At 43.1% G+C, this 13,546-nt stretch overlaps 1 protein-coding gene across 2 annotated transcripts in view; it reads left to right on the top strand.

Moving 5' to 3' along the window:
• kif6 (kinesin family member 6) overlaps positions 1 to 13,546 on the top strand; it is a 171,070-nt gene that overhangs the window by 58,702 nt on the left and 98,822 nt on the right. For both annotated transcript variants that reach the window (XM_055899170.1, XM_055899169.1), the window contains one exon: positions 1,133 to 1,238. In XM_055899170.1, coding sequence (XP_055755145.1) covers positions 1,133 to 1,238 — 106 coding nt within the window. The remainder of the gene's footprint in view (positions 1 to 1,132; positions 1,239 to 13,546) is intronic.

The raw sequence follows: 13,546 nt of genomic DNA, 5'->3' as shown, positions 1-13,546 counted from the left end.
GAACCAGACTTATGGAGGTCTACAATTTTCTTTTTGAGGTCTTGGCTGATTTCTTTAGATTTTTCCCATGATGTCAAGCAAAGAGGCACTGCGTTTGAAGGTAGGCCTTGAAATATATCCGCAGGTACACCTCCATTTGACTCAGATTATGTCAATTAGCCTATCAGAAGATTCTGAAGCCATGACATCATTTTCTGGAATTTTACATGTTGTTTAAAGGCACATTCATCTTAGTGTATGTAAACTTCTGAACCACTGGAATTGTTGATAGAGTGAATTATATGTGAAATAATCTGTCTGTAAACAATTGTTGGAAAAATTACTTGTTTCATGCACACAGTAGATGCCCTAACCGACTTTCCAAAACTATAGTTTAACAAGACATTTGTGGAGTGGTTGAAAAATGAGTTTTAATGACTCCAACCTAAGTGTATGTAAACTTCCGACTTCAACTGTTTAGTGGTCATACTGTATGGTTGCTGGTGGGAGTACCTTTCGGTTTCTTAATACATAAGCACATGTACTACATCATGCAGCACTATAAGTTAGACCAAGGATAATCTTTTGCTCCCTTCAATATTAGCATTTGCATTGAGGAACATTCTGAACATGTAGTTTGAGCTTTGCACTTAAAATATATGTGATGACTTGCAGGGCCTTCAAATAAGAGCACCAGGTTTGTTTTAGGTCCTTACACCTATAAACTTTGCAGGTTTTTGCACCAGCAATGTTTTAGCGGAAATGGAACTGTGTATTGTCTTGAGTACATTGGATCTTTGCCCTTCGTCTTTTCCTGTGGCCAGTTCCAATGCAAACCAATGTTTGGACTATCATCTAGCGATGGTTTATCCCAGTGGAACTGTTGCACGCATTGAAGTAAATAGTTGTCTTTGACTCTACCCAATCTTTAAACATTGCTGTTGAGCTCAAACATAGATTTTAACCCTTTGATTGCTCAAGTTTTAAAAGAAACTAATGGAGAACTTGGAGAAAGGTTTGCGAAATGATTTAGTGCTGTAAGCTTTGGTAGTATTGTGTGTGTTTTACGTCAACATGTATTCTTTGTGCGCACTTGCGTGTGTACATTGTGTTCTTTATGCTGTTCTTCCATGTTTTTTTGCATTTCTCCCAGGATGGAGGAGCTGGTCAAGGTCTTTCTGGATGACCCTGATTGTGAGGTCACACTGGCGTTGGGACCTGACATGAGAAAAATCCATTACTGTTTCTCTCTGCTAAAGGTACTTTCAACTCGCTCTCTCTCTCTCTCTCTCTCTCTCACACACAATTTCTCTCTGCTCAGCATTTCTCATCACCCACTTCTTTTAGTCTTAAACTCTCTTTTGATAGGTTTGTATTACCTCGTAAAAAATGTCTCTCCTCCTCCCCCGCCCCCACACCATAACTATCATCATGTATCTCACAGTGTATACCCATCATTATCATTCCCACAAGGGTGTTCCCTCAGGTCTACAGTCGTGGCCAAAAGTTTTGAGAATAACACAAATATTAATTTCCACGAAGTTTGCTGCTTCAGTGTCTTTCAAATTTTGTTTTGTCAGATGCTACTATGGAATACTGAAGTATGATTACAAACATTTCATAAGTGTCAAAGGCTTTTATTGACAATTACATGAAGTTGATGGAAAGAGTCAATATTTGCAGTGTTGACCCTTCTTTTTCAAGACCTCTGCAATCCGCCCTGGCATGCTGTCAATTAACTTCTGGGCCACATCCTGACTGATGGCAGCCCATTCTTGCATAATCTGCTTGGAGTTTGTGGGCTTTTGTTTGTCCACCCGCCTCTTGAGGATTGACCACAAGTTCTCAATGGGATTAAAGTCTGAGGAGTTTCCTGGCCATGGACCCAAAATATCGATGTTTTGTTCCCCGAGCGACTTAGTTATCACTTCTGCCTTATGGCAAGGTGCTCCATCATGCTGGAAAAGGCATTGTTCGTCACCAAACTGTTCCTGGATGGTTGGGAGTAGTTACTCTCGGAGGATGTGTTGGTACCATTCTTTATTCATGGCTGTGTTCTTAGGAAAAATTGTGAGTGAGCCCACTCCCTTGTCTGAGAAGCAACCCCACACATGAATGGTCTCAGGATGCTTTACTGTTGGCATGACACAGAACTGATGGTAGCGTTCACCTTGTCTTCTCCGGACAAGCTTTTTTCCCGGATGCCCCAAACAATTGGAAAGGGGATTCATCAGAGAAAATTACTTCACCCCAGTCCTCAGCAGTTCAATCCCTGTACCTTTTGCAGAATATCAGTCTGTCCCTGATGATTTTCCTTGAGAGAAGTGGCTTCTTTGCTGCCCTTCTTGACACCAGGCCATCCTCCAAAATTCTTCACCTCACTGTGTGTGCAGATGCACTCACACATGCCTGCTGCTATTCCTGAGCAAGCTCTGTACTGGTGGTGCCCCGATCCTGTAGCTGAATCAACTTTAGGAGACGGTCCTGGCGCTTGCTGGATTTTCTTGGGCGCCCTGAAGCCTTCTTCACAACAATTGAACCGCTCTCTTTGAAGTTCTTGATGATCCGATAAATGGTTGATTTAGGTGCAATCTTACTGGCAGCAATATCCTTGCCTGTGAAGCCCTTTTTGTGCAAAGCAATGATGACGGCGCGTGTTTCCTTGCAGGTAACCATGGCTGACAGAGGAAGAACAATGATCCCAAGCTCTACCCTCCTTTTGAAGCTTCCAGTCTGTTATTCGAACTCAATCAGCATGACAGAGTGATCTCCGGCCTTGTCCTCGTCAACACTCACACCTGTGTTAACGAGATTATTTTTTTGTCCTTTTGGTCCTTTTGTGGTATGACCATCTGTAGAGCAATTCAGGCTATCCAAATAAAGTGTGACCCAAATCACAAGGCAGATTCGGAAACTAACTATTCCAGCAGCAGTAGAGAAATACAATCAAGAGCAACAACTATTTACCAATTTTGCAACTACTCTCGACAGTTGTTAGAAGCCTAGGGTCATTGAAAGTCAAGTGAAGGGCAAAGGTCAGATGAACAGACCTTAATAAAGCAGTATGACATCTTACAAAAGCCTGAGGAAACCAGACGGTCAGACAAAGTGACAAGAGCACCAACAGCCGCTGCCAATCTCTTTTTACCCATTAAGCTTATGTGATATTCCCAGCTGTGCCCTCAAAGCTTGACCACTGGTCATTGGTCACTGGGAATGGTTTGGTTCTATTTCGGAGCCTGAACCCACGCTGCTACCGCAAGGCCGAAATCGTCTCCCATAGGCCACGAATAAAGCCTGGCCGAGGCCATGTGATCCATGATGTCAGCACATAGCTACAGATCACTAGGTCAGGCTGGTGCAACAGAAGGCTATTGTCATGCAAACAGTCCATGGAACTTGATGCACTCAGCCTAAAAGTGTTAAACATAAATTACACACAACAAGTGGCCAGAAAGTAACTTCTGTGACAGTTACTCAGGTGTAAGGTTAGGTGAAATATTTAGGGCACTGTACATGATGTCAGCTGGTCCTTTTGTGGCAGGGCTGAAATGCAGTGGAAATGTTTTTGGGGGGATTCAGTTCATTTGCATGGCAAAGAGGAACTTTGCAATTAATTGCAATTAATCTGATCACTCTTCATAACATTCTGGAGTATATGCAATTTGCCATCATACAAACTGAGGCAGCAGACTTTGTGAAAATTAATATTTGTGTCATTCTCAAAACTGTATGTTCTCAGGGCCCTATGTTCTCTGGTTCCCGTGTTCCCGAAATCTATGTTTCCTCACCAGGCCCTAATTCCCAAGGGCAGAAAAATAAATATGAGGCGTAAGATAGGCTGACGTGTGGGCATCCTAACGAAATTATGTCGGCGAGTACATAAAATGACTCTACCCTATTTTTTTTTTTTACATATATATATTTTTTATCCCTTTCCCCCCCCAATTTTGTGATATCCAATTGGTAATTAGTCTTGTCCAATCGCTGCAAATCCCCTACGGATGGAGAGGCGAAGGTCGAGAAACACGACCCTGCTGGCTTAACCATGAAGCCAGCCATACCAATGTGTCGGTGTAAACATCGTCAAGTCAGCTTGCAGGTGCCCGGCCCTCCACAAGGAGTCGCTAGAGCGCGATAGGACAAGGAAATCCCAGCCGGCCAAACCCTCACATAACCTGGACGACGCTCTGCCAATTGTGCGCCACCTCATGGGTCTTCCTGTAACGGCCGGCTAGGACACAGCCTGGGATCGAACCTGGGTCTGTAGTGAAGCCTCTAGCACTGCGATGCAGTGCCTTAGACCACTCGGGAGGCCCTTACCCTCTGTTATATTGGTGAATGTGCAATCACTGGAGAACAAACTAGACGAGCTCCGTTCGTGACTATCCGTTCAACGGGACCTGACTAACTGTAATATCCTATGTTTTTCGAAGTCGTGGCTGAACAACAACATTGATAATATACATCTAGCTGGGTTTCTATGCATCATTTAGACAGGACGGAAGCCTCAGGTAAGGCAGCAGGTGCGCAATCTCTAATGTTAAGGAAGTCTCAAGTTTTTGCTCGCCTGAGTTAGAATACTTCATCATAAATTGCAGTCCCTACTATTTACTGAGAAAGTTTTCATCTATATTTTTCGTAGCTGTCCACAAACCGATGCTGGCACTAAGACTGCACTCAACAAACTGTATAGGGCCATAAGCAAAGAAGAAAATGCACGTCTGCTTCTCGTGGACGGTGATTATAATGCATGGATACTGAAATCCGTTTTACCATATTTTTACCAGCATGTCACCTGTGCAACACTTTACAAAGTTTAATTTATATGCCTTTGATTTTTGATCCCGCAACGTGGTTAGCCTCAGTTGTTGTGACCACTACCATCTGTCCCAGGATCATGCCAGACCAAAAAGTTGTTTCTGTAGCCAGCTACTAGCCTACCTGTTAGCTATCAGTATCAAGATAGCAGGGTTTTCCACAAACAGCTGGGACCGCGGAGGTGTCCCACGCTATTTGTGGCTGTATTCCCTGCAACCTGACCTGGCTGGAACTACGTTGTATAGCTACCAACGTTAGCCAATGCTGCTGCCAACAGTACATGCAAAGACACTGCTTTCATGCTTACCGCTGTGAGAGGATTTAAACGAGGACACATATTTCTGCTTTTAGAATTTTGTAATTTGTGTGAGCTCTTTTTGTTCACTCAGTTTAGAATTCCCTGTAAGGAGAGAGACACGGAAGCCCAGGTAGTCTAGCTGGCCAGCAGTCTCAAATGGAGGTCGCTATTGAACGTTTTCAACGCTGCAAGAACTGTGTTTATTTTTGCTTTATTCCGGGACAATGTGGACCACCTGGACTTTCAATGTAGCAACTGTTTGCTTGCAGAGGACTACAGGGGCGAAGTAGCAAAAATCCTGTGCTATCCTCGAATACAGGACATTACAAGGCTGCTTCCGAACATTCTACTACAGATGCCGGGAGCTGACGCTGTTGTAGTCCATGTGGGGTCAAACGACATCAGGAGGGCTTGCTCGGAACTTCTGAAAATATATTTTAAAGAACTGATTCTAGCACTGAAAGATTCCAAAAAGCGACCAATTGTTTCAGGTCCGGTACCATTTTTGTACCGCCGGTGTGAAATATTCAGCAGGCTACTGGCATTACATACCTGGCTAAAAGATTACTGTAGCACTGTTGGAATCACTTTTACAGATACCTTTGGCACCTTCTGGAAACAGAAGACGCTCTACAGGAATGACAGAATCCATCCAAATAATCTTGGCTCCTGGAGTCACGTATTTCAAGGCTGCGTTGAGACAATGACTTATGAATGACCCAAGACCAGCTCAGTTAATCGCTACCATTGTCGCTGAGTTGTCGTAATGCTGCAGCAAATGTACATTATCCCAGGGGCTTAATTTATGTCCCCTAACTGCCCTGCCCTGTTGATCCTACAGCTATTGTATGCAGTAATCATGTGCCTATGAACCAGAAATATACTGTTAGCACTGAGGTGGTGTGCCCTAGTAGGAAGTCCACTGTTTGCAGCTCACCATGCACTTTCAGATCAAATATAATAACATGAGCATGTCTACTTCTGATAAGCTTCCAAGTAAAGCAATAAAAACAATCAAGCATAGCCCACATTAACATATGTAGCCTAAGAAACAAGGTTCATGAAATCAGTAACTTGTTAGTAACAGATAATAACATGCTAGTAACATTCATATTCTCTGAAACTCACTTTGATGAAACAGTGGTAGCAATACAAGGTTATAAAATCTGCAAAGTAATTTGCAGACCTGCCAACATGCACACATTTTGCGTACCAACTACGCAATTCTCTGTTCATGTACGCAGGTACGAGATCCAAGTTAAAAGTGCACAGTAGTGCCTCCCGGGTGGCGCAGTGGTCTAGAGCACTGCATCGCAGTGCTAGCTGTGCCACCAGAGTCTCTGGGTTCGCGCCCAGGCTCTGTCGCAGCCGGCCGCGACCGGGAGGTCCGTGGGGCGACGCACAATTGGCATAGCGTCGTCCGGGTTAGGGAGGGTTTGGCCGGTAGGGATATCCTTGTCTCATCGCGCTCCAGCGACCCCTGTGGCGGGCCGGGCGCAGTGCGCGCTAACCGAGGGGGGCGGGTGCACGGTGTTTCCTCCGACACATTGGTGCAGCTGCCTTCCGGGTTGGAGGCGCGCTGTGTTAAGAAGCAGTGCGGCTTGGTTGGGTTGTGCTTCGGAGGACGCATGGCTTTCGACCTTCGTCTCTCCCGAGCCAGTACGGGAGTTGTAGCGATGAGACAAGATAGTAATTACTAGCGATTGGATACCACAAAAATTGGGGTGAAAAGGGGATTAAAAAAAAAAAAAAAAAAAAAACTGCAGAGTAATAATTAGGGCCTGATTTTTAAATTATTACATTTTTTACAAATAAAAAATGTATCCACTGAGTAAACCTAACATCCCGATTCTCGAGCTGCAACACACAGACATGTATGGAGTTTGTGTCAACGGACATGGAGATTAATACATCAGTATTCGACGTAGCGACCCCGTCTGCCACTCCTCCTGTTTGTCGTGATGCTGAGTTTGCCGACTGTCAGCTGTACATAAACACATGGACAAATCCCTTTTCGACTCTGTGTGTTGTGGAAAGGTAAACACTAATTGTTTCAAGCTAGCGTCAGCGAAGGTGAGATGGACATTCAGTGGGCTCTAAAGTGCCAGCAAGTTCACTCGCATTTGCTAGTGAAAGAAATGAAATGCAAATCCGAAAAATAACTGGTCGCATTTGTGCGAGTGTGATATACGTTTCATTCTGCGTCCCATTAGTTGTATTTTACACGTAACATTACGAGGATCACGCAACCTGTAACTGTAATTATGATCCACGTCACAAAAATTATTCCAAAAGTATATTAAAAAATAAATATAAACATCTTGGCATTAAATGGAGTCGGAGTTTAGAAGACTGTGCAATAAAGAATGAATGAGTTTCCGGTTTTAGCTATATAGGCAATGCATCTAAAATGCCTTTGCACTAGATTTGCGATTTTCTCAATTTTCGAAATTATGAAATGGTGTATGCGCTGCAAAGAAATACAATAAGCACCTTTACATAGGCTGAACCACCAGACTCTTCTGGCGAACAGCGTTCAGATTCCCATTGCGGTAGCCTACTTTAGCTTTGTGTAGACAGTTTGCGATCATTTGTTTTTGTTTTTATGTTTTCAAAATGATTTTGCTTTTAGCGTTGATTAGGAACCGTGTCTAAAAAGCCAATACTTGTGAGCTGGCCCTAGTGACTGGCCCTGTTTGAGAGGTACCAAGCGTTCCTCTACTATAGAGACTGAACTTGGGGGCCAAGGCAAGCTGGATCTGAAGACTTTCTATGCAGATGTCAGAAACATATTTTCTTCTGCAGTAGACTACATGTTGCTGGAATTTCCATTTGCAGATGTGCTCCTCAGGCATGCAGTGGTTGCTGACATTGCCAACAGGCAGACTGACAAGTTCTCAAACCTCAACTTTTTCATGGCACGCTTTCCCTGCATTATTCCTGAGGGAGCGTCTGTTGATCTGGTGGAAGATGAGTTTAGACTCTATCAGGCAACAACCTTTGAGCAGAGTCTGGTCAACATGCGCATGGATCAGGCCTGGAGAGAAATCGGCACAATGGAAAGGCGGGGCAGCCTGGTCTACTCCCACCTTTTGGCTGTGATGCTGGGGATGTTGGTCATATTCCACAGCAATGCAGACTGCGAATGAATATTCATTTCTCGTTTCCAAGAACAAAACCCAGTACAGACATGCTGAGTGCCCTCGTTAACCAAGAAGGTGTCAATGATTACCAGAGGAACTGTTTGCCACAGAGAAGTCTACCCTGATGCCCCCCTGCTGCTAGCTATAAGGCAAATCTGTCTAGGAAATGATTTCCTGAACAGTTGAAGGTCTCCAGAAGATTTGTTCTCACCCACTGTTTCCTATCATAACTTTTTCGTTTTTATTATGGATGACATGTTTGTTTGATACTGATACTCTGCTTCAAACATTTGTTCTTATCATATCAGAGTTTAAAAAAAATGCGTGTATACGACGTTTGTACATTTTATACCTAAACAAATAACTTTTTATTATTTGTTTAATAAAATTGGCAGGTCTGAATATGGCTACAGGTTCATCTGCCTCACCTAAAGCCTATTATTGTGGGAAGCTGCTATAGACAACCAAATGCTAACAGTATCTGGATAATATGTGTGAAATGCTTGATAATGTATGTGATATCAACAGAGAGGTATATTTTCTGGTTGATTTCAATATTGACTGTCTTTCATAAAGCTGCCCACTCAATAAAAAGCTTCAAACTGTAACTAGTGTCTGCAACCTGGTTCAGGTTATTAATCAACCTACCAGGGTAGTTACACACAGCACAGGAATGAAATCATCAACATGTATTGATCACATCTTTACTAATGCTGCAGAAATTTGCTTTAAAGCAGTATCCAAATCCATCTAATGTAGTGATCACAATATAGTAGCCATACCTAAGAAAACCAAAGTCCCGAGGCTGAGCCTAATATAGTGTATAAGAGGTCATACAATACGTTTTGTAGTGATTCTGATGTTGATAATGTAAAGAATATTTGCTGAATATTTGCTGGTCTGTGATAGGGCTGTTATGCTGTTATGGTGACTATATCACCACCTCACCGGCAGTCACGAGTCATGACGGCAGTCAAATTTACAGTTTAGTCATGGTAAATAGGCTTCTCCAAGCAGATCATTAAAAAATGATATCTATAGGAGAAAGCCCTGCCTCCAGCTGTTTGCTTAGAAATTCTAGGGACAATTAAGAGGCCTGCGTCTTGTGACCGTAGCGTACGTGTAGGTATGTTTGGCAGGACCAAATCGAAAAGATAGGTAGGAGGAAGCCTGTGTAATGCTTTGTAGGTTAGCAGTAAAACCTTGAAATCAGCCCTAGCCTTAACAGGAAGCAAAGGCTAGCCCTGGCTTATTCCAGGCTAGCACTGGAGTAATATGATCACATTTTTATTTTTTTGTCAAGATTCTAGCAGCTGTGTTTAGCACTAACTGAAGTTTATTTGGTGCTTTATCCACATGCCGGAAAGTAGAGCATTGCAGTAGTCTAATCTACAAGTGACAAAAGCATGGATTAATCTTTCTGCATAATTTTTGGACAGAAAGTTTGTGATTTTTGCAATGTTACGTAGATGTAAAAAAGCTGTCCTTGAAACAGTCTTGGTTTGTTTGTCAAACGAGAGATCAGGATCTAGAGTAAAGCCGAGGTCCTTCACAGTTTTTTTTGAGACAACTGTACAACAATCAGGATTAATTGTCAGATCCAACAGAAGATCTCTTTGTTTCTTTGGACCTAGAATTAGCATCTCTGTTTTGTCTGAGTTTAAAAGTTAAACATTTACCGCCATTCACTTCCTTTTGTCTGAAACACAGTCATCCAGAGAGGGCAATTTTGGAGCTTCACCATGTTTCATCGAAATGTACAGCTGTGTATCGTCCGCATAGCAATGAAAGTTAACATTATGTTTCCGAATGACATCACCAAGAGGTAAAATATATAGTGAAAACAATAGTGGTCCTTAAACGGAACCTTGAGGAACACCGACATTTACAGTTGATTTGTCAGAGGACAAACCATCCACAGAGACAAACTGATATCTTTCCGACAGATAAGATCTAAACCAGCCCAGAACTTCTCTGTGTAGACCAATTTGGGTTTCCAATCTCACCAAAAGCAGCACTAAGGTCTAGGAGCATGAGGACAGATACAGAGCCTTAGTCTGACGCCATTAAAAGGTCATTTACCACCTTCACGAGTGCAGTTTCAGTGCTATAATGAGGTCTAAAACCAGACTGAAGCGTTTCGTATACATTGTTTGTCTTCAGGAAGGCGGTGAGTTGCTGCACATCATCTTTTTCAAAATTCTTTGAGTGGAATGGTAGATTCGATACAGGCCGATAGTTTTTTATATTTTCTGCGTCAAGGTTTGGCTTTTTCTAGAGAGGCTTTGTTACTGCCACTTTTAGTGAGTTTGGTACACATCCGGTGGATAGGGAGTTGTTTATTATTTTCAACATAGGAGGGCCAAGCACAGGAAGCAGCTCTCAGTAGTTTAGTTGGAATAGGGTCCAGTATGCAGCTTGAAGGTTTAGAGGCCATGATTATTTTCATCCACGTGTCAAGATATTTAGTATTTAAAAACTTGAGTGTCTCCCTTGATCCTAGGTCCTGGCAGTGTTGTGCAGACTCAGGACAACTGAGCTTTGGAGAAATATGCAGATTTAAAGAGGAGTCTGTAATTGGCTTTCTAATGATCATGATATTTTCGGCGAAGAAGTTCATGAATTTTTCACTGCTGAAGTGAAAGCCATTTTCTCTTGGGGAATGCTGCTTTTTAGTTAGCTTTGCGACATAATCAAAAATAAATGTTGGATTGTTCTTATTCTACTCAATTCAGTTGGAAAAATAGGATGATCGAGCAGCATACTTTCCAAGCTAATCGGAAGACCTACAGTTTGGTGTAACGCCATTTCTGTTCCAATTTTCTGGAAGCTTGCTTCAGTTCTCAGGTATGTTCTGTCTACCAGGGAGTTTCTTATGACAAATGTTTTTTGGTTTTAGGGGTGCGACTGCATCTAGGGTATTACGCAAGGTTCAGTTTAGTTCCTCAGTTAGGTGTTTAACCGATTTTTGTACTCTGACGTCCTTGGGTAGGTGGAGGGAGTCTGGAAGGGCATCTAGGAATCTTTGGCTTGTCCGAGAATTTATTGCACGACTTTTGATGATCCTTGGTTGGAGTCTGAGCAGATTATTTGTTGCGTTGGCAAACATAATAACATGGTGGTCCGATAGTCCAGGATTATGAGGAAAAAACAATATTAATTCCACGGGACAACACTAGGTCCAGAGTATGACTGTGGAAATGATTATGTTGGACATGTTGGACAAAACCCACTGAGTCGATGATGGCTCCGAAAGGAGTGGGTCTGTGAACCTTTCCATGTGAATATTAGTCACCAAAAATGTAAATATTATCTGCCATGACTACAAGGTCCGATAGGAATTCAGGGAACTCAGTAGCTATAAAAAAAAAGAAAAAAGATTGAGTTAGCTGCATAGATTTCATGACTAAAAGCTCAAAAGACACAAAATGCAGTCTTTAAAAAACATTTTTTTATTTGCTTTCGTAAATGTTAACAACACCTCCGCCTTTGCGGGATGCGCGGGCGATATGGTCACTAGTGTAACCAGGAGGAGGGCCTCATTTAACACAGTAAATTCATCAGGCTTAAGCCATGTTTCAGTTAGGCCAATCACATCAAGATTATGATCAGTGATTAGTTAATTGACTATAACTGCCGTTGAAGTGAGGGATCTAACATTAAGTACCCCTATTTTGAGATGTGAGATATCACAATCTCTTTCAATAATGACAGGAATGGAGGAGGTCTTTATTCCAGTGCGATTGCTCGAGCAAACACCGCCATGTTTAGTTTTGCCCAACCTAGATCGAGGCACATACATGGCCTCAATGGGGGTAGCTAAGCGGACTACACTGACTGTGCTAGAGACAGACTCCACTAAGCTGGCAGGCACCATTGTTTCCTCCGCTGCACCTGACAGCAGAGACTGGGGACTTACTGACTTTTACTACTCTGAGTTTGGGGGAGTTTGCTAAGGTGGGGGAACTATACATTCTCAGTGTCAAAGTAAGGAATGTCAAAATCTTAGAGTCAGTGAATGGGCCGGCACCAGTGGTAGGGTGTCCTGGGGGATGAGAGCATGGCAGGATTCCTTTGAAGGGTGATATACAACCACCCAGGGGCCAAAAAGATCAGGGGACCTCCAGTGGAGTGTTATTCATGATGCCCTGGCCACTAATAGCTGGTTGACTCGAGTTATCCCAGGGGTCGGTGAGGGGTGGCTGTTTTTTCATAACCTAAGACTGTTCGGCATGTTTTCTATTTGTGCTAGTCTGATGCCGTTACTGTCTTTGTTAGACCTTTTGTATTCTAGGTTGGGATTTTCATTTTGTGTGCAAAGACATTCTCACAGTGTACGTTGTTAAAAAAATTTACCAGGCCAACTGGCCATATGGCTAACCATACAGAACCGGCTCAGAGGGAGGGGGCAACTGACCCTGTGTTAAAGCAGGAATCTGTAGATCGTGGGCTCTTCTTGTGTTGTTTTTTCACTTTGAACAAAAATATGGGGGTTGAGCCCTGAGCAGCCTTGGGTTGGCCTTCTGGACAAGGGATGTCTTTGCACAAAATCATCACTGGATGATTCTTTTTAAGTTTAATATTGCGGGTAATGGAGTTGCCAATGACTAGGGTTTTCAATTTATCAGATCTAATGGTGGGAGGCTTCGGGGGCGTAAATACCGCATAACGGGTGGAGGAGAGACATGAGAAGGCTCGGCCTCTGACTCGTTGCTTAATAGGGAGAACCCGGTTGAAAGCATTTCTTTCCAGAAGCCTTGAGAAAATTGGCCGGTTGCGGGTACTGTGCAGGGGGGATTTATATTAATATCTGTACTTACTGGTGGCACAGACGCTGTTTCATCCTTTCCTACACTTAAATTGCCCTTGCCTAATGATTGTGCATGCAGACCATCTATGGGAGGAAGGATGTTAGCGTTGTGCAGCAGCTGAAACCAGGTTCCGACTGAGTCTGAACGCTCCTTGGCAACAACAACACCAGGATACAGAGCATCGAAGCTGTAAAACAGGAACACAAAAAATTAAGACATAACAACCTTGCACAACATCAATTCACCTCCCACGTTTAAATAAGAAGAATAACCTCATACAATGCAATGAAAATGACATTCACCGGAAGTGATGGTACTGCGTGTCAGGTGTTATTGTCAGCAGCTGAAGTGAGGGTACTGCGTGTCAGGTGTTGTTGTCAGCAGCTGAAATGCTGGTACTGCTTGTCAGGTTTTGTTGCCAGCCATAGCTTTCCACCAGCACCGTACCATCCTCCAGTCCAACCAGCTGTCAGATGTTGACCCCTGTCACAGTG

This window comes from Salvelinus fontinalis, chromosome 35, assembly GCF_029448725.1.
Source record: "Salvelinus fontinalis isolate EN_2023a chromosome 35, ASM2944872v1, whole genome shotgun sequence".
Classification (NCBI taxonomy): domain Eukaryota; kingdom Metazoa; phylum Chordata; class Actinopteri; order Salmoniformes; family Salmonidae; genus Salvelinus; species Salvelinus fontinalis.
Note: the sequence above shows the minus strand (reverse complement) of the source record. Positions and strands in the feature narration are given on the sequence as shown.